The sequence below is a fragment of the Chiloscyllium plagiosum genome, chromosome 4, assembly GCF_004010195.1.
Source record: "Chiloscyllium plagiosum isolate BGI_BamShark_2017 chromosome 4, ASM401019v2, whole genome shotgun sequence".
NCBI lineage: Eukaryota > Metazoa > Chordata > Chondrichthyes > Orectolobiformes > Hemiscylliidae > Chiloscyllium > Chiloscyllium plagiosum.
The window spans coordinates 108,105,324-108,127,344 of NC_057713.1; the positions used below are offsets into that span (position 1 = coordinate 108,105,324).

The window sequence follows — 22,021 nt, forward strand, 5'->3', positions numbered from 1 at the left end:
TCTCCTTTTAATCAGTACAACATCTGACCAGCTGACATTCCCTGAGCATAGCAAGATCTCTATACTGAAACATCTGCAATGCAGTAATTAATCTCCATTATCTTGCCAGGTCTGTCCCAAACAGCAAACCAGAAAACAAAGAATTGTGACTACTGGAAATAAGAAACAAAATATAAATAGCTGGAGAAACTCAGCAGATCTGGCGGCGTCTGTGGGGAGAAAGCAGAATCAATGTTTCTGGTCCAGTGACAAACCTTCCCCTGCCCCCCTCCCCCCAAATCTTCCCTTGTCATTTCTCAACGTACCATAAGTTGGTTGCAGCCAGCTCACTGAGAATGATGGTTAATTTTCGAATTCATTGGAGAATATGGTGTCTGGTAAATTCTACTAAATAGGACTCTATTGAGGACTTTGGAGCAGCATACATGAGAACACTGGACATACTGTGAAATGCTGATTGCCAACGGCAACTTTCCTTTATGGCTGATTCTCTCTGTTAAGGAGCATTGAATCAAATTCCTATATGTTGATAAAGCCACTAGAGCCTCTGCTTTATTTCCTTGTTTTCATGCAGACCCAGATACGATTACTGCTGTTAGCTGTATATATTTGACTTTGCTGATACTCAGTTACAACATAAATGGCATTCTCCATCATAGACATGTCAAGCCACAAAGATGTTCTACCTGCCACACAAATGAATAACATGATTTATGAATTTAATGATGTGATATCAGATTTGTACATTGTATGCCTTTGGTTTTTTGCAGTAGGTAGAGCGTTGTCCATGCTCAACCACTTCCAGAGCTTTGCAAATAATATCCAACATGAAATGCGATGCTACAATTGAAACAGCACTTACTAAACAATTGTGTTCCAAGAAATGTATTAATGACCAATGTCAGGTTCCCCTGATTTCTCAGTGTGGCTCCGGTAGATTCTGTCATTTATAGGGAAAAGGAATTTGTACAGGCATTGTCATTTCAAATAAAAAGAAAGGATGCTGTTCACTAGTGCATCCCTCACAGTACATCTCATCAAATCACAGTCAACAAAGGTTTTGGATTTAAACAAAATCTTTAGGGGGTATCTTTTCCTTGATGCACATTTTTTGGCAAAACCTTGACCAAGCTGAGTCCATGTGCCAACCAATCAGCATTCTATCTTCCATGCAGTATAATTTGCAGATTTTGAAGAATTGGACCAATGTTAGAAGCAAAAAAGAGTTTAGAGCTAAGGGGAAGCAGTTAGTAAGAGTGCAAACTAAATTGATAGTTCCCTTTCAAAGTTAATTTAAGATTAGATTAGATTAGATTAGATTACAGTGTGGAAACGGGCCCTTCGGCCCAACAAGTCCACACCGACCCGCCGAAGCGAAACCCACCCATACCCCTACATTTACCCCTTACCTAACACTGAGTCGGGAATTGAACCCGGGTCTCTGGCGTTGTGAGGCAGCAGTGCTAACCACTGTGCCACCGTGCTGCCCAGTGCTATGTCTACTTTAGGTTCCTTCTGTACTAAGGGGTTGTAAAACTATGCCTCTTTGAAGTATTATTGATCACATAAGGAGGTGAATTACCTTGGGGGGGAAAAAGTCAGTAAAATGTGAAGTATGTATGAATTAAACCATTTGTCCCATATTTCTCCCATTGCACAGTTGGACCTTTGGCAGTCACTCACATTACGCAGAAGTATTCAGGGGAATGAACATGGTAGAAAAGAGCCAAACAGTGCTATTTGACTGTAATTAATTTTTAATGAGGTTGGCAGATACAAAACTCATCCAAATGAGTCATTTTTTGCTCAGTGGTTAGAATTTCCTTTTTGAAAACTGTGGCAGGCTGGGGAGGAGAAACATGTATAGTTTTAACACTGAACAGTTCAACAATTTAGGAAGGCACAACATTGTTTTTGTGAAATTTATTTTAAATGCAAGGACAAGAAATGGTAACTCTCAAATGGCTGAATGGGTTGATCATGAACAATGTAACATTTCAGCAGTATAGTTTGGGAAGGGTCAGTCCTCAGACTACATTTATATTTCAAAGTCTACTTTTCACATGTTATTCCTGATCATTTGGAGAGCTAGATAATGCAGTTTGTGTGTTGTGCAATGTATAATTAGACACTGCCATCAATTACTTTGGTTTTGCTTTTAATAATTGTCCATTCTGGAGATGTGACTGACTTATGTATTTCTTTTCAAAAAATGCAGATATTCCGATGTCTGTTGGAATTATAGATCCTAGAACTAATCCAGCACAACTGAACACAATTGAATTTCTATGGGATCCAGCAAAACGCACCTCTGCTTTTATTCAGGTTGGTAGAGATGCTTGCTCCTTTTAAAGGATGGAGTTGTTATTTGGTGTAAATTATGGTGTAACAGTTAATTGGGTATGACTGGGCAGAATTAGAAATGGCCATCTCAACAGAAATGCACTTTTATGAATTTACTTTTACACTGAACCAAATAGTTTTCTGCCTGGCTTTGAAAGTCTTGAGTCATTTGTTGGTCTTGAAACACAAGTGTGCAATAATTTCACTTTGGTCATTTTATTACGTGTGTCCTCTTAAAACAAAAATTCATAATACATTTTGTGCAGTTCGTTGCAACTTAACATTAACATATTCATCTTTGACCCCAGGAACTGTACACTAATTTTGCTTGCAGGTACATTGTATTAGCACAGAATTTACTCCCAGAAAACATGGGGGTGAGAAGGGGGTTCCATTCAGGATTCAGATCGACACATTCAAGCAAAATGAAACAGGAGAATATACAGACCACCTTCATTCAGCCAGCTGCCAAATTAAAGTTTTCAAGGTACTGTGTGATGCACTTTGTTTTGTTCAAAGTGGCCCTGCCATCCTACAGCTTGCAAATGATAATACTACTGGTGATTTGATATTCTGGCAAGCCCCTATGAGGAGTGAGTATACTTGTCAAATGGTTCTTGTAAACGACAATTCTTGCAAACCTGAAACACTGAGCCACCGGAAAGCATTTGTATTAGTACATGAAACCATATACAGAGGAATCTCGATTATCCGAAGGAGACCTCGAGGTCCCGATAGAAACATTTTCATCAAAGACGTGTTCACGTCTTTTGTTTACAGTGATTAAACAGGCGCAGTCTCCAAATGACTGACGACCTGCCCTCTCTCTTCTGCCCCCCTCCCCCACACTTTCCCCTGGAGTTCTGCAGAGGGGTGTACCCTAACCAACCCCCTTCCCCCCGAGATAATCTGATCAACATTGTCCTGTACAGGGGGTTGGGCGGGGGCTCGCATGCTGTGTGCTTCTGCAGTCTCCTGAAGAGGGAGCAGATTCTGAGTCCCAGAGGAAATGCATTTAATTGATTAACCAAATAATCGATTATCCGAACGAAATAGTGCCCGCCCAACTCGTTCAGATAATCGAGGTTCCCCTATATTGGGAAAACTGTTTATATTTTTCATTTTAATTCATTTTTCCTAGGCAGTGTATTTTAGCACATCTGCTAAGTTGGAGTTTAATTCGAGTTGCTGCATTTTGGGAAAGCAAATCTTAGCAGGTTTTATACACTTAATGGTAAGGTCCTAGAGAGTGTTGCTGAACAAAGACATCTTGGAGTGCAGGTTCATAGCTCCTTGAAAGTGGAGTCGCAGGGAGATGGGATAGTGAAGAAGGCGTTTGGTATGCTTTCCTTTATTGGTCAGAGTATTGAGTACAGGAGTTGGGAGGTCATGTTGCGGCTCTACAGGACATTGGTTAGGCTACTGTTAGAATATCGCGTGCAGTTCTGGTCTCCTTCCTATCGGGAAGATGTTGTGAAACTTGAAACGGTTCAGAAAAGATTTGGAAGGATGTTGCCAGGGTTGGAGGATTTGAGCAATAGGGAGAGGCTGAACAGGTTGGGGCTGTTTTCCCTGGAGCATTGGAGGTAGAGGAGTGACCTTATAGACGTTTACAAAATTATGAAGGGCATGGATAGGATAAATAGTCTTTTCCCTGGGGTCGGGGAGTCCAGAATTAGAGGGCATAGGTTTAGGGTGAGAGGGGAAAGATATAAAAGAAAGCTAAGGAGCAACTTTTTCACGAGGAGAGTGGTACGTGTATGGAATGAGCTGCCAGAGGTAATGGTGGAGGCTGGTACAATTGCAACATTTAAGAGGCATTTGGATGGGTATATGAATAGGAAGGGTTTGGAGGGATATGGGCCAGGTGCTGGCAGGTGGGACTAGATTGGGTTGGGATATCTGGTCGGCATGGACTGGTTGGACCGAGGGGTCTGTTTCCATGCTGTACATCTCTATGACTCTATGCTTCGAAAACACCTTTTCTTCCAAGTTACCACTGACAACGGTGCATTTTTATTTTGTGGTGTTTGAGTCCCGATTTGAGGGTTGTGTTTATCAATTATGAAGTGTAAGTTTTTAATGAAGTTGTAAACCATTCAGTGTCAAAGCTTCGTTTATACTTTGTTCCTTTATAATGCTAAAACTTGCACAGATGGTCATCTCAAGCTTTGTGTAAATTGGAACCTTTCTATATTGTCCTTTAAACTTTCATATAGGCTTGTCATTTGTTGATCCAATGTGAAATTTTTAAAAAATTTTACATTTTTTTGACTAAGTGTTTTGATTTAATCAGCATGTGCATGCCTCTAAAATGCCACTTTTGATGAAGCAGTCGAGAATTAATTTTGTTAGGCTATTCGTCTATAGGGAAGTGTACATAAAAGAACAAATTGTCTTATCTATTATGAGAGGCTTGGTTTAAAAGGGAAAAATTCGGGAGGTGAATCCTGCCAACTTTGTTTCCTTTCTACAGCAAAGGCCAGTTACTCTGTCCTCACCAGAATGAGTTCAGTTTCACTCAACATTAGTACTTAAATCTAGCACAAACCTTGTATCAGTATCTGCTTGTATATTTGTGCAATTTTGAACCTCTTCTAAACATCATAATTGCAATAGTTATTTACTGGAAAGTTCTGGGTTGCAGAATTTCAGTTTTGTTATTTTTCTAGCCCAAAGGTGCGGACAGGAAACAGAAAACTGATAGAGAAAAAATGGAGAAGCGAACAGCTCAAGAGAAAGAAAAATATCAACCTTCGTATGAAACAACAATCCTAACTGAGGTAAAATACAGGAAAGTAAAGGTTAAGAAAAAAGAAGTAAGAATGCACTTAGCACAGATGCAGTTTTTCTTAAATTCAGTAGAAGTATGAGCCTAAATCTCACTGACACAGTTTTATGCAACTCATAATTGCTGTTTTGCATGCAAGTTAGCAGGTTTTCAAAAATAGTGCAATTTTCATGTTGCTTTTTGCTTTACTTCAAACTCTTCAATGTTTCCTATTTTTATTTTTTTCCCAGTTCTGTAAATGTTTTGTTTCTCTTGTGTTCTCTTGCTTCACTGAGTGCAACAAATCCTATTCTGGAGTGGGAAAATAACTGACTCCCTACTTGAATCAACGTGAAGGCCATTGAGTCTTCAGATTTGCATTTTTCAGTGACCATATGCAATTTAGCCATTAGTGAATTCCTGTCCTGCAAAAAATTCTCTGATATTAAAAATGTTTGCAAAATTGTAACATCTTTCAATTTTCCTCTTTCCTTTACAATAATGCTCCCTTTTATGTAAAATAATGTGGTTTAGAATTCTTGCAAAATGGTTCTGACATAAGCAATTGCTATCAGAAGTATTTGACTTTTTCTGCATACCCAGGGTTTTTCCATCCAAGTTCTGACGTAACATTTGTCGGGATCGTTTTGTAGCAGTGTTTGAACTTTTTAGTTCTATTATTTTCCATCTTGTATCTTCTTTTCAGGGAAAGTTAAACAACCTTTTGTGTATTTATTATTTCTTGTTACTTTAAATATCTAACTTTTTAATTGTTTTGTCAATTGGCTCTCAAAATAAATAAATTTTTACATTCTTCAGTCAATTTCCACCTTTTCTGCAGGTGGAAATTGATAGAAATCCTGGGTCTCGAGCAGTCTCTATACTTTGTTCAAGTGTCTGTCCTTCAGATAATGCCTTTTATTTAGACTGTGTTCTATCCATAAAGGCATTGCTGCTTATCTGATTTTGTACATATGCTGTTTAGCATATATTCTCCTTTCCCACCAACTTGCAACCACAGCTGTTCAGCAAGGTTGCCATTTTTTTTAAATCCTTTTTTCCAGGCAAAATGGGCATAGTTTTAGGAAAGGAAATGCATTCAATCATAAATTTGCACATTCTTTAAAATCTAAATTGCAATACTGGTTCAGGCATAATGCAAAGTGTATGTAACTTTGAATCCTTATATAGTATTGTTCAGGGTGTAAGTCTGTTCACAGCTTTGAGCATTCATTCAAGTAGTTGTCTTTTTCTAACTTGTTTTCAGTACATAACTTATTTTGCAAGGTGAGGTGACCAATTCTGAGATCCTAAATTGCTCAAGATGTTATCGTTGAGATATACAGGTTTAAAATAATTTACTTTGACTCACAGAAAAATGTCCTGAGTTGCAGTCTACTCTCTAATTAACCATGATGATAACAGCTTTGTGTTGACCGGGTACTTGAATGACTTGAGTGAACTGTTAGTAGTAGTACTCCAATCCCTCTACTTACTTACTTTTGCTGTATGGACCTTCATTAATTGTGTACTTTTAATTCCTCTTCCAACAACAATTACCGAAATTTACATTACTGCATTTTGTAATTATACTCTATTGTAACATGCTGGGTATGTTATTGTAGAAGCTGTTTTTAAAAAACATACTCAAAAGTCAATGTAGTTTATTTTGGATCATCAGTAAGCACTAGTGACAAACTTAATCAGTTGATTTCCCTTTTCACTTGTATTCATCGTATTCTTTTAATTTGACCATTCAAATTAAGTTATTATTGCATGTCCTGTCTTTGTCCTGCTTGCTAATTATGCTGTAATTATCTTTTTGTTTCTTTTTTGAAACCTATTATAGTCTACAGTGCAAAGAGCCTTGAAAATGCCTTGCAACAATATGCTGGCTCTACTGTGTTTCAAAGTAGAAAAGTCAGGCTTTTTATAATTGAAAGTTATAATTGACTGTTCCTGGTACAAAAAGATGTCTGACATGCATTGCTACAAATATGTATTTCAGCTGCTTCTTTGGTTATCTATAAAATTGACTAGTTGATTACAGTGTTGCAGAAATATTTATAATATTGACAGCACTGTACAGGAAGATGCTATATGTCATTCCAGAATTGAAAGAAGTTTAGATCATTTTTTGGTTTGTTGTAAAGAAGTTCCTGGAATGCACTGAAGTTTACTTTTTTCATGGTATAGGTAATTAGCTTTGGATTTAGAGGGTTTTTTTTAAATTAAAGCTTTTGGAGAGAGAGAGAAACTGTTAAGTTTGAGTACAAAGATACTTTTGGACAACCAGGCTTTCACAAGCACAGTGAGATCACTCACTGTAAGATACTGTACTTTTCAAGAGTGGCACAATGTCCTGCTCAAGGTTTTGATCAAATGGGTTAAGGTGGCAGTTAATATTCTAGTTTGTGTGGACAGGTGCATTGTGGTTCACTGTAATGTAAAGTATGAGATTCTTATTGTTTTGTCCTTTTGATTACTTGAAAAAATTTTTTTGGTAGTATTGGATCATTTTGTATTAAGAAAAAGCTGTGAATATTATGATGTAATTCAAGATTAATTTAAGTTGTAGGGTCTTGCAAATATGTGATTTTAAAACTACGAATTTTGAATCTTGAAGTCTTTCTGGTTTTGATCTCTAATTTACAGGAGAACACTTAGTCTCAAGGTGTTCTCAGGCATTACTAATGCTGTATCTCTACTCATGATATAAATCTACTTTGAAAAAGTATATGATAGTAACTTTGTATTGTTCATTTGGAATCATTTATTACTTTGAAGGATCAAGTAACAAGTACCACAATGGGATGGATAAAGCATGTATTACAAGGTTTTTGAAATGTTTTATTATAGAATTAGATTTGTGCATTTAATGTGCAGTGCCATTTTCATTGGCCTTTCTAAAGTTTTGTTCAAGTGTTTGTTCTTCAGACAATGCCTTTTATTTAGACTGTTCTATCCATAAGGGCATTGCTGCTGAGACTAATTTTGTATATGATGTGCTGTTTAGCATATATTCTCCCTTTCCACCAACTTACAACCACAGCTTTCAGCAAGGTTGCCACTTTTAATCCTTTTTTCCAGACAAGGTGGGCATAGTTTTAGGAAAGGAAGTGCCAATTTGCAGTCATGTTAACTATCCTTTTGTTTTACTGTGTTCCACCACACATTATCTATCTGGCCAAATGGCGAAAAGTGCCTCTGCAGAAAGTACAATGTCTAAAAGAATTGGAAATGCTCAACTTGAGTCCGAGTAGCTCGTATACCAATAATGCTTGGACTCCACACTAGATTGGGCTCGAGCAGAGAGCACTGACCTTGACAAGTGCATTGACATATGTCAGTTAATTGGGTTTATGGATGGACTGGATCTAAGAGAAGGGCTTTAAGGAAAGAAAAACTGACATTTTGCACATTCTAGTTCAACTGTGCATGCTTATTGGGCTGACTATCAGGGCGTAAGTAGCCATTTAAAACTTTACAAGACTTGGACTCTTCCCTCCCTTGCCAAATGATCCTTTTGGTGGAGAATGATTTGGAAGGTGAGAGAATTGCTTGCAGAATTTACAATTAACTTAAAGGCAAAAGTGGAGGCAATCCTCAGGCAAACTTGGAGCAATGAAAAATGTAACAGTGTTGCTGTATCTTTACTTTATAGAAAACATCTGTTCTTTATACTAGTCAGCAAAGGTGCACTGAACTGTTAAATGAATGTAGAAGAAAAAATGCTTTTCATCATTGATTTGTGAAGCTACTAAAGATACTCCATTTATTGTGAATTCTCACTTGGTAACACTAAGAAAAAAGATTTTAGAACTGTCTTGGAACAAATAAGCATTACAATCAAAGTTTAAATAGTCCATTCTTAAAATCTTTCTAATGCTTTTAAAGCCCAAATGTCAATAATATTTATTAAGGTCTAACTAAAGTAATGAAGTCAAATACTTGTGCCTGAAGTGAATGCTTGGGATGTTTTGTTTTCAACTACCTTTACATTGAACTATGTCAAAAACAAATCAGATGCAAGAAAAACGCACATGCCAGAATTCTGAGTCAGTTATACCTCTCAATTACTGGAGAACAGCAAATATTTATTTGGATAATGGCATCTGAAGAGTAAATTGAAGATCTTGGTAGATTCACTTTTACACATTTGTAGTTGAATTTCTAAAAAAACATGGTTAATGTTAAAGAAATGCTTACACTGCTAGGTGTTGTGCTCATGATTTCATGATCTACTGTATAAATTGATCCTAGTCTTTGGTGTCTGTCCAGATGAGACTTGAGCCTATTATTGAAGATGCACTTGAACATGAGCAGAAAAAGTCCACCAAGCGGACTTTGCCAGCAGACTGCGGTGATTCTCTGGCAAAGCGAGGCAGTGTAAGGACTTCTGCTTACCTTTTCGTTGTACAAGACCGCTTGTGCAAGAATACAATCAAAGTGTTAGATATAGGATTAGCTTTTATCTACATGTAACATTTACCTGTGAAAGTACTTAGTTTGGATTTTTCTGCAAAACCTTCAACTCCCCTTTCAGGCCTCACCCTCCTAAATCTAACACTTGATACAGAAGCTCTTAATTCCTCAAAGGCCACAAAAATATATTTATCTAGTATATTGCTTTTGAATTTTAGTAATTTGAAATTTTACATACTCAAAAGCTGTTTGCGATGGAATGCCATGGGAAAGTGCTGATGTGAGGTTTTAGCTGAAAGTTATTTGTTAGTGAATTGTTTAATATGGTACAAATACTTTGCTGGAAAAATAACTCCCATTAGCTGAGATTCATATATTTGCACATTGGTTTTTGTGGCCTAAAGCAGTGAGACATTTTGCATAATATAACAAGTGGATAGTAGAGTAATTGAAACTTATTTCATTGTGAACAATATGTTCTACTTGGTCTGTGTCTTTTTTTTTTGTTTTTTTTTGTTTTGTCTTTTGTCAACTCGCATTCTTTCCCTCTCCTACCTTTCAAAAATTGTCAGCTGTTTGCCTGTTAATCCGTTCTTTTCCTAGGCTAGCTCAAGTAGCCCTTGAGCAGGGCTGTATAGTATTTGTTTATGCATTTTTCTTGGAAGGCTGCTGTTTAATTTATTGTGTCTATGTATAGCTCATTGCTGTCTTTTCGCAGAGACTTTAGATCTCATTAGAATGCCAACTTCAAGTTTCAAAATGCTGTCTTTAACACACAAAGCACTTTTATTTAATGTTTAGTCTTCAACAGCAGCCACCTTTAGTTCTATCTGCATCATTTTAAACAGAAAGGGAATGAAGGGTCAAGTGGAGTGTATGGTAACTTGATCATTATGGTGCTGGACTCTCACACACATCATGAATTCAAATTCCAAAATAGCTAATTTTGAAACTGAATTCATCAAAGACACCACCAAATAATGACAGTGGTTAACTGTAAAATCCAGCTGATTCACTAAACTCCTTAAGAGAACCTTTTACTGCAAATGATTTTAGTGTTGAACAGCACTGCCTCAATCTTCTCCAGGAGTGCAGTTTCATAGCTCCTTGAAAGTAGAGTCACAGGTAGATCAGATAGTGAAAAAGATGTTTGGTATGTTTTCCTTTATTGTTCAGAGAACTGAGTACAGGAGTTGAGAGGTCATGTTGCGACTTTATCGGCCATTGGACTGAGAGAGGAAACAGTGGCCTAACCAAAGATGTGCAGGCTAGGTGGATTGGCCATGGTAGATTGTCCCGAAGCATCCAGGGATGTGCAGGCTGGGTGGATTAGCCATGCTAAATACAGAATTACAGGAATAGGGTTGGGGAGGGGAGGTGGGTGTGGGTTGGAATGCTCTTCAGAGGGTCGCTATGGAATTGATGGGCAGGTTGTCCTCTATCTGCTCTTTAGGGATTTGATGAAATTTAGTTTTTCTTCCAGCTTACCGAATCTTAATGTTTCTGGCACTACAAGCTGGTTTCATGAAACTAATTGTTTCACCTAGGAAATATTAGATTAAGAATTTGCTGATGCATTATGTCTAATTATGTTTGTTGTTAGATTTCATTTGGCACTGTTCAATATTTGGCAACAATGTTGCTTGAAGTGCAAGTGGTGATGGCACAGTGAAGGAAAGGACCATCTGAGATACACAACAGGGCATGTAACAGGGTGTCTCCTTAATGAGTGAGATTTGACCATTTTGAAATAAAACATAAAGGACTGACCGGAAAGGAGCATTGGAAGGGATGAATTGAATACCAAATCAAATACTGTAGGAAAATAAAGGTGAGGGATGAAAGGATTGGATTTAGATTTGTTGCTGGAGGTGTGAAAAGACAAAAGAAACTCAGGAAAAATAGACTTTGTAAAAATTTCTAAAATCTCTCAAAATACAAAACCCAATAAAATGAAATTCCACACTTGTGATGCTTAATTTTTGATATAAGAGGGGTTTGTTGGCAGTCGTTCACACTTGCGTCATATTTGAAAAGATACTATTCAGAATGGCAAGACATAACTTCTGTTGGTAAGTTTGATGGGAAAATGAAACCTTTTCTTTCAGTGAAATCAATGGCAGTGTTGTGCAATTTGTATGGCAACCTTTTATGACTGTTACTCGCTTGAGGTTGCTGTGCCACCTGCGTGTAGATGCCAAGTGCCATTAGCCTTGCTGTTTCTCTGACAGTAAGTTTTGTCTTAGTGGTCCATATCTTGCTGAAACAGAGCACTTTGTTTTATTTTAGGCCCAGTAAGGTGTTGTAGATATTAACAGATATTATCTTAAAAGGATACTTGCGCAGTAAAGTATGGGTAGTAATGTTTTGTACCAAGTTAAATAGATAATTCATATGGAAATGCAGCAAGGTCAAGATGGGGAGGGCAAAGCAATTGAAGTGTGTATATTAGTGATTTGCCCATGCACAATTCATGGCTGAACTTGTCGGCAGATTTGTGCTTCTTAATATTGCTCCTTGGAAGGGCGCCATTATTTTTAAGGCAAAATTTGGGCTAATGTGTACGAGAGAAGCATGAATTCTGGCTATCATTGAGGCCAGCTTTGAGTAGCTTTTTGAAATGAAATTGCTTTGGCACGCTTAATTTAGCTGATGTCCTGGAGAGAGAAAGTTGAGGATTTCCTGTGGAGAACAAAGTTTTTCATTTCCAATAATGTCAAATTCGAGATGGGTTTAATCATTTTTCTTTTAATTTTTCAAATAAAGTGTTTTACATAGTCAGCCTTCCATTTTAAGCTGCATTATCTTATCTTTCAATTTTTGATTTAGGATGAAAATGCAATTAAAACCAATGAAATTCTATACAAAGCTGATCACATCACACAGTTAATTATTTTCCCCAAGTTTGTTATATAGCTTTGATCTTAAAGCTACAGGGAAGGTTTGGTAAGATAATTTTGCCCTGCACAAGTTCCCCTCATTGACAGTTGATGAATCATCTTTGTTACTTATTGACAGTATAATGAGAAAGGGGAAAAAAACTGAAAAGTACCAGATCAAGAGGGGGAAGAAAAGAGAAAAACAATTGCCTTTATCTCCATACTTCTGTAATTTGTAACTTGTGAAAACAAATTTGAGTCGAGCCTATTAATCAGTTTTCTGCTCTTGAAAAGAGGCTTTGTTCAGTGCTGAGCACTGTTTGGCCTGACCAAAATGTTTTGTAGCGTATGAAGTCTTTTGTATTCATTTCTTAAACAAAAAGTTGCAGATTTTCTGTCCGCTTTCCATGATCTGAATTTGTAGGGTTTTTTTCTGTCAGATAAAGCGAGAGTGGAATTCTCAATTATCATGATTTGACATTTTCTAATATGCTTTTTGGGGAGAATATTAAACATTATAAAGAGACTGACTTTTTTTAGCCTGGCTAATGCTCCTCCTTCAACACTAAAAATAAAATTAGTTAATTGATTTTGCTACCTGCAAATCTTGCTGTGCGCCCAATGGGCTGCCATATTTGCATACATGATAGCAAGAAATTGGAAACTAATTCTCTGACTTTAAAGTCTTTTTGATTTTGCATGTGAGGAGGTATTAATGTGTATATATTTTCTGTATCTGAAAGCAAACATACACAACTTTCAATGTAGTTTAACTCATTTGATTTTTGGTGTACACTTGAATCTGGAGGTCAGGGTGCTGCAAAGCTGATTTTTTTTTTTGCGTGATTCTAGCTAATATCCAAAGAGTACGGTATATTAGAGTATTTGAGATGTACATCACGGAAACAGACCCTTCAGTCCAACTCGTCCATGCCGACTAGATATCCCAACCCAATCTAGTCCCACCTGCCAGCACCCCGCCCATATCCCTCCAAACCCTTCCGGTTCATATACTCATCCAAATGCCTTATAATTGTTGCAATTGTAACTTGCCTCCACTAGTTCCTCTGCCAGCCCATTCCACATATGCATTACCCTCTGCGTGAAAATGTTGCCCCTTGGGTCTCTTTTTATTCCCCGCCCCCCCCCCCCCCTTACCCCTCCCCTCGCCCTAAACATATGCCCTCTAGTTCTGGACTCGCCACCCCAGTGAAAGGACCTTGTCTATTTACCCTATCTATGCAACTCATGACTTTATAAACCTCTAAGGTCACACCTCGGCCTCCAACGCTCCAGCGAAAATAGCCCAAGCCTATTTAACCTCTCCCGATCACTCAAATCCTCCAACCCTGGTAACATCCTTGTAGATCTTTTCTGAACCCTTTCAAGTTTTACAACATCCTTCTGATAGGGAGGAAACCAGAATTGCATGCAATGTTCCAAAAGTGGCCTAACCAATGCCCTGTACAGCCGCAGCATGACCTCCTAATTACTGTATTCAATACTCTGACCAAAAAAAGTATATCAAACGCTATCTTCACTAGCCTATCTACTTGCGACTCTACTTTCAAGGAGCTATAAACTTGCACTCCAAGGTCTCTTTGTTCAGCAACACTCCCTAGGACCTTATCATTCAGTGTATAAGTCCTGCTAAGATTTGCTTTCCCAAAATCCAGCACCTCACATTTATCTAAATTAAACTCCATCTGATTAAGATCCTGTTGTGATCTGAGGTTACCGCCTTCGCTGTCCACTACATCTCCAATTTTGGTGTCATCTGTAAACTTATTGACTATACCTCTTACGTTCACATCTAAATAATTTATATAAATGATGAAAAATAGTGGAGCCAGCGCCGATCCTTGTGGGACTCCACTGGTCACAGGCCTCCAGTCTGAAAAACAACCCTCTACCATCATTGTCCGCCTTCTACCTTTTTGAGCCAGTTCTGTATCTAAATAGCTAGTTCTCCCTGTATTCAATGAGATCGAACCTTACTAACCAGTCTCCCTTGGGGAACCCTATCGAACGCTTAATTGAAGTGCAGATAGATCAAGTCTACCACTCTGCCTTCATCAATCCTTTGTTACTTCTTCAAAAAAACTCAAACATGTTTGTGAGACATGATTTCCCGCACACACTATCCCTAGTCCTTCTGTTTCCAGATACATGGAGGGAATCCTGAGGGACAGGATGTACAACAACTTGCCCATCACCGAAATCAGGCTTACCAGTCTATAGTTCCCTGGCTTGTCCTTACCACCTTTCTTAAATAATGGCATCATGTTAGCCAACCTCCAGTCTTCCGGCACCTCATCTTGACCATCGATGATACAAATATCTCAGCAAGGGCCCAGCAATCACTTCCCTAGCTTCCCACAGAATTCTAGGATACACCTGATTAGGTCCTGGGGATTTACCCATTTGTATGCATTTCTTTGTTATAATTTCCTCTGATCCCAATTTTAGAACAGTTATCCTCAATTTTCCTGAGCAGTGTTGCACCTTTTTGTAAAATTACATCTGGTGATAATTGTGGAACTACCCTGATGGAAACTGCCAACTTTTCTCTGGTTGAAAGTTAGCTTCACTCTTCTCAGTTTTGAATCCTGTGCAAATTGGGAACTTGGTCTCAACTAACTTTCAATTTGAATGATTTAATGACTAATGTGAAACGAGACATATCATTTAACTAAATCTACAACATTGCCAGTGGATCCATATCATTTTATTGCTATTCTACTGCTATATTGGAGATTTTTCTTTTCTAAACAAAAGTTAATATCTCTCTTCGAGTTTAGTGTTTATTTTGGTAGATCCATTTAGTTTAACTGATTGTAAACCACACTATCTGTAAAAATTGAATAAGTGTAATGTAAAACAGTATATTTAACATCCTTGTGTTTATGGTTTACTTTAAATTCTTCTGTACACCATGGTTTTGTAATCATTCTGTGCAAAGAATATCACCCAATTGTATGACCCAGAAACTTAACTATCAAATAATGCGTTCATTACCTCTTGAGGCTTGTTTATATATATTTGAACCAAGACCTGTATTGAAATTAAGATAATGCAGCACAACCATTATGGGGCATGTTACTACATGTATTCTACTTCTCAGCATCTTTTTTGTTTTGTCAGTACTTAATTTGAAAATTTTCCCTTTTTTGCTTATACAATTCATTTTTAATTATACACAACAATTTTTCATGGTGCCTTCAAAAACAGACCATTTGTTTCATTCACTTGGCTATTGTTAGTGACTTGTCATTTGCATATCAAAATACATTCAGTTCTTAGTTCTGTTTTCCTCCCTATGCTCATGCATAATTGCACATTTCATTTTTACCTAATGGGAATATTTTTCTACTTGTTTTGATTTTAAATTTGAAGTTCTAATCCTTTGTCTCTTTTTAAATTACCACAGTGCTCTCCTTGGCCAGACAATGCCTATGTAAACAACAGTCCTTCTACTACTCCGGCATTTACCTCGGGACAAGTCAGTACTTACAGTGTTCCTGACAGGTACAGTGTCATTGATTCAGTTTAATGTATTCGCATTAAAAATTGATAAAATTTAAGCATCTGTCCTGATAAATTCACTTGTGTTAAACTATGTTCAGGACTTGGGCAATTCAGATTTATAGTAGTAAGATATTTTTCCGTATTTAAAATAGGTGAAGTTGAAACTGCAACTTATAAATGCTGTTGTTTTGCAGTAATTCTTCTTCACCAAATCATCAAGGAGAAGGGACACCACAATATGTAGTGGAGGTATGTGTCTCCCACAGCAGTAAAGCTTGAGGATTACTTCTAGTGGGCAATGCACAGTTTACCTTTATCAAAAAGTAATACTATTAATTTTTAGTTGTGGGTTCGATGTCCAAGACTATTTTGAGACATTAAAGTATTTAGCATGGAATACACTTGCTCATTAATTCTGGGATTGTTTAGATCAACTGAATTAGTAATGATTGGCCATTGCTTTCTTGTCTGTCTTGCCATACTTCTGTCTGCCAGGGTGATTCGGATGTTCAGTGCCATGTAAAAATATGAAAATGTTGACCTTTTAGAAATATTCATCAAGTCATTTTGATCACACAGACCTTGCATTTTATTGAAACAGTCACATTTTATCATAGTTTTTTGTCTTGCTTGAGTCCGGGTAATTTGCAAGAGCAGTTTGACGGGCAAACCAACATTTATTCTTTTGAGAGCAGAGTGCTGATTGGTTGACAAGCTGGTTAGTGGAGGCATCACAACGGAAACTGCAGAAGTTAACAGCAATTGACAGTTAACTGTCAGGCTTTGTTTATATTTTGACTGAGGTCACTTTTGGAGTACTGTGTGCAGCTCTGGTCGCCCTGCTGGAGGAAGGATGTTATTAAATTGGAGAGGGTTCAGAAAAGCTTTACCAGGGTGTTGTTGCAACTGAAGGGTTTAAGCTATAAGGATAGGCTGGAACTTTTTCACTGAGGCAAAGGAGTTTATAGAGGCTTAAAATCATGAGGGGCATAGATAAGGTGAATAGCAAAGGGTGGAGTTCAAAACTAGGGGGCATATTTTTAAGGTGAGAGGGGAAAGATTTCAGAGGGGCATAAGGAGTAACCTTTGAACACAGGGTAGTTCATGTGTAGAATGAACTGCTTGAGGAGGTGGTAGAATGCAGGTATAGTTAAATTTTCAAGACATTTGTATAGGTACGTTAATAGGAAAGGTTTAGAGGGAAATGGGCTAAACACAGGCAAGTGAGGCAAGTCTTGTTTGGGAAACTTAGTTGGTATAGATGGACCAAAGAGTCTCCTTCCATGCAGTATGACTCTGACTCTACAACTCTGATTAGTCAGAACATTGCCCTGAGAATAAGCAAGATCCTGGCCATACCGGACCAGCCTGCAGAAACTCTTAAGTGTTCAATGTCAGATGTAATTCTGCAAGTCAACAACGTTTGCTGGTTAATTGCGTTGATAACTGGTTTCTAATGTTTTCCCTGAGACTCTGTGGTGTACTTGCATATACAGGAAACTACATATTACCAGACTGGGCCCTGTCCTTCGCAGAAAGAAATAGCACAAGAACACATGTCCCTGTTTCAGCTCAACAAAATAGGTGACAAAAGTTCACTTAATTTTTCTTTTAGGGGAATTCTTTAGACAATTGACATTGACCAGACTGATTAAAATGTAAACAAAGCTAAGCAGTTATCTGCCAGTCATCAGTAGCTGATGCATTCACCGTACCAGCATATCTACCAAACACAGTCAATTTGGAAGCCAGTTAGTGTACTCCTTCCAAACGGTATAAATGTTGGTTTTCCACTTAAACCCATATATGCTTGTGGATTTTCTTGATATGAAAAGCTGAAACTAAATGTTTTTTTCAGCAATGTACAAATATTCTATCGTTGACTGACTGTTTCTTCTCTGAGGGTATGATGCTAAATTTTTTGAAGTTTGAGTGTAGGAATTAAGAAATTTCAAGTTGCTTAGTAATTAAGTATTTCGATCTTTTTATGTTGTTTTCACAAGCGTTTGAAATAAATATAATTCCCCAGTTAGACATGAAAAATGGCCAATGATGTGACCCATATAAATTAAAATGATGATGTTTGGTTAACATAATATTTGTCTAATAGGTCCCAGCTATATTCTTTGTCGTATGGTTTTGATTTATTTAAATGTTGGGTGAGAAACAGCAGCATATATTTTAGTTATGTAATAGATACAAGAGCTGCAACAGTTAGCATTATGGCCCTCTCTTCTGCAGAGGTCTCGATGATAAAACAGAAAAAGAAGTGCCCGAATATTGATTTTAGAATAGATTCCTAGAACTATTGACCACAGGCTTAAACGTCTTGATTTGTACGTACAGATCCAAAATTAAAATCTTACTGAATTCAGCAACTGGTATCCAATAGATCTTGAAAAACAACTTTGGAATAATGGAGAAAATAACACTTCATAAAGTAGTACAGCATGGGAACAGACCCTTTGGTCCAACCAGTCTGTGCTGAACATTATCCCAAACTAATCTAGTCCTACCTGCCTGGCCCTTATCTCTCCAAACCTTCCCTGTTCATATATTTATGCAACTGTCTTATAAACATTGTGATTGTAGCCACATCCACCACTTCCTCGAAGCTCATTCCACACATGAATGCCCTCTGTTTAAAACTTTGCCTCCATGTCTTTTTATAAATGTCTCTTCTCTCACCTTAACATGCCCCCTCATCGTTTCCCTTGGATGGGGGATTTCAAGACAACTACCATTAACTTAATCTTTACCACTCATTATTTTATAAACTTCTATCAAGTCGCCTCTTGGGTCTAGGTTCCCCAGTTTACCCTTACAACCTTTCTTAAACAAAGGTACAACGTTAGACATCTTCCAGTCATCAGGCACCTCACCCATAGTTATAGATGCAAATATTTCTGGGATAATATTTGCAATTTCTTCTGTTATTTCCCACATTGTTCCAGGATTGGTTAGATCAGGTCCTGGAGATTTATCCACCCTACATTCTGTGCGACCTCCTGAACTTCCTCCAGTGTAATGTGACCTGTTTTAAAAACATCAAGGTCTATTTCTGTGTTCTTCAGTCTCCATTTCTTCCTCCACAGTAAAGACTGATGAAAAATATTCACTTCATGATTTGTCAATATTCAAAAGATTTGGAAATGCCAAATCAAAACTGCATTTCATGAGAAACATTAGTGAGAGATCCTATTTTAGGACTCTTGTAAATTATTAATAATTGAACAATATTGCATAAAACTAAAGTAATACCAAATTAAAATTATATCTAAATAATGGATATGCTTTCAACCTTCCTTGTTTGTCTTTTGGGTGTAATCATGGAGAGTACACTTCATAGGGAATGCATTCCTGATTAATAAGTGCAAAGGAACTTCACTTTTCACAATAGTTGGAATTTGATGAACTCCAAATAAGGAAAAGCCTTGATTGGGTTCAGATTCGACCAAAACCCTTTAACTGTAGTCCCTGACATTATGTATGATTATAATTTCATAACTGTACCTGCTTACGTACAACATCTGTCTCCCTTGCTTTTGAATACCAGGTTTCATGTGGTTCAGCTCATCTTCCCAACATGAAAATTTTAAAGTAAATTTAATAAAATGCCATCTATTTCTATAGAACTTCTCAAATATCTCATTTATAATAATGTTTAAGTGCAGTTGGCAACTACAGGAATGGATGTTTGGAAACTATTTAGTTAAAAAAAAAATTAATTGAAATCTTTAAAAGGGGCCAAGATTCAGAATTGCCGAGTCTGATTGTCTGCATTGAAAATTGTCTTGGGATTAGAAAGCAGAAAGTGAAGTACAAATTGAGGAAAGCAATTAGTGGATTGTGAGTGGGACATTTTTTTTAAGCTTCTCCCATTTTACTTGATAAAGACTTGGAAGTTCAAGTGCTATTTACAATATACTTTAAATTAAGCTCATTACTTTTGCTAAGATGATTCCAGGTAGTAAACTCCAGAGAAATCTGGATCCATTTAACTGGATGTTCTAAGGAATGGAAGATAGATTTTAATCTGGATCAGTATCAGGTAATATCTGCTGCACCTGTAATAGCCTGTAAATAACTCCTTCATCTTGAGCATTATCCAATGCAATGCTAGAGTCTATTTTATGACCACAGATGGTCATCCAAAATATCTGGCTCTCCAACCTGTCTCTATTGAATTAAAAAAATTTTCATGTCCTTACTAGATGTTTCCTATTGCTGCACCCCTGCAAGCATCACAGTGATGATACCCTGCATCACCTTTCTATTTCTTTTTGCATCGTTTTTCACTCCGTTGTTCACTATATCACTGACATACAGTACAATCGCCGAGTTGTTACATCATTCTGCACAAAAAGTGAATTGAGATTGTCAAGGATGCAGTAGCCCTTAAGATTACACATGTTTTCTTCAAGTTTAAAATCACTGGTATAAACAACTAGATCTGTTCATAAGGTATGGAGGGAATATTTTTAGAATTAAAATGTTTTCCAACACGAGTAATTTGTCACGAAAATGGCCTTGTGCTCCAGAATTCATGGAGCCTTGAGTGAATTTTAATGAAATCTCTGCCTTTTATACGTATTATATTTCCCCCCCACTTTTCCCCCCCCCTTCACCTCCAGCAACTATGTCCAGCAGCTACAATACAGGAGGCCCAGCAATGGTTGCACAAGAATAGATTCTCGACATACGCGAGGTTATTCTCAAATTTCTCAGGTACAGATTGTTCCTCTTTCCAGCTCAGTAAATATGGTTTGCCAATGATACCAAATGGTGGAGCTAATCTATTAAGTAGGGTTTTAGTACAATTTTTAATATATGGATATACTTTTTTCCGGAGGGCTATTTTGAATGAAAATAACCCGAGTTCTGCAATTTGGCTGTTTTACAAGGAATAGTTCACCTGTTGCCATTAAGGGATGGAGGAAAAGACTTGGCAGGGTGGGAGGACATGCTGTGAGAAATCACGAAATACCAATTCTGTTATCACTGCTAAATCTAATTTAATTGGAATTTTCTGAATGTTGTTAATGTTCTAGTCAAATCATTGAAGTGTTGTGATTACCTTGTGCTGGCTTTGGGTTTTTAAAACATATTCTTCTATCAATTAAGAATGGTCCATTTAGTTCCTATGAAGACTTATTATTTTCTGCTCTGTCAGGTTCTGATTTACTGAAGTTGACACGAGATGATCTTGTCCAGATCTGTGGCTCAGCTGATGGGATTAGATTGTTTAATGCACTCAAAGCAAGGTAATGTTTGAGAAACCAATTTAAAAAGGCTCACTCAATCTTTGCATCACAGATATCAAGCACAATTTATATAGTGGACCTGGTCTGAACATGGTACTTGGAAGGGGCTGTGTTCCGTGAATTATCTGGATATACTATATATTTTGCCTAATTTTTGGGCACAAAATGTGTTCCTTTTTGTATCCTCCCGGGTATGCAATCCTGTACCTGGTATGTAAATATGACCAGTGTCACGTTGGTCTTTGCCAGGTTGGAAAAAAAAAAGCAATTTCTGAAATGACTGCTGGGTCAGTGTAAATCTAAAGAAGGATCCAGGGCTGCTTAGAGGATCATTAGCAAAGTGCTAAAAAGGTAGATGGAGCTTGCACTGTACAAGCTGTGAGTAGACCCTCTGATTACACAGAATGCATTAAAAGAATCACTTTCTCTCATCTGTAGAGCCTAGAGAAACTAGAATGTTCCTCCCATTTCCATACTACTAATATAGCCCCTGAAAACCTGATACTATCTCCTGCATCTGTCCTGCTGTATTGGAATTTTGTTGGGGCACAGTGTTCCCCATGCATAGTGAGAATCTTGTCTCTATCTTATTCACTTCCTCACCATTGAAAGCAACAGTTATTAAGTTACAGTAATTTCTCCAGGTATCACGTATTTCTTTGCTATCGCTTCCTCTCTTGGCATTTCTCCCAGTCAATATGCTGTTCTCTTTTTCTCCTGCAGGAAATGTGGTACCTCGTGTTCAGGGAATTTCCAATTCTGCATTTCCAGTCCAGAACTCTAGTCACCCAATCTCCTTGGCCCATGTCGTT

At 37.5% G+C, this 22,021-nt stretch overlaps 1 protein-coding gene across 7 annotated transcripts in view; it reads left to right on the forward strand.

Moving 5' to 3' along the window:
- Window positions 1–22,021, forward strand: part of LOC122549303 (upstream-binding protein 1-like) — a 144,378-nt gene that overhangs the window by 102,415 nt on the left and 19,942 nt on the right. For 3 of the 7 annotated variants that reach the window (XM_043688891.1, XM_043688894.1, XM_043688892.1), the window contains 8 exons: window positions 2,219–2,325; window positions 2,678–2,830; window positions 5,016–5,126; window positions 9,395–9,502; window positions 15,848–15,945; window positions 16,140–16,194; window positions 20,580–20,673; window positions 21,119–21,209. In XM_043688891.1, coding sequence (XP_043544826.1) covers window positions 2,219–2,325; window positions 2,678–2,830; window positions 5,016–5,126; window positions 9,395–9,502; window positions 15,848–15,945; window positions 16,140–16,194; window positions 20,580–20,673; window positions 21,119–21,209 — 817 coding nt within the window. The remainder of the gene's footprint in view (window positions 1–2,218; window positions 2,326–2,677; window positions 2,831–5,015; window positions 5,127–9,394; window positions 9,503–15,847; window positions 15,946–16,139; window positions 16,195–20,579; window positions 20,674–21,118; window positions 21,210–22,021) is intronic. The other 4 variants (XM_043688893.1, XM_043688896.1, XM_043688895.1 and 1 more) reach the window with 3 other exon arrangements.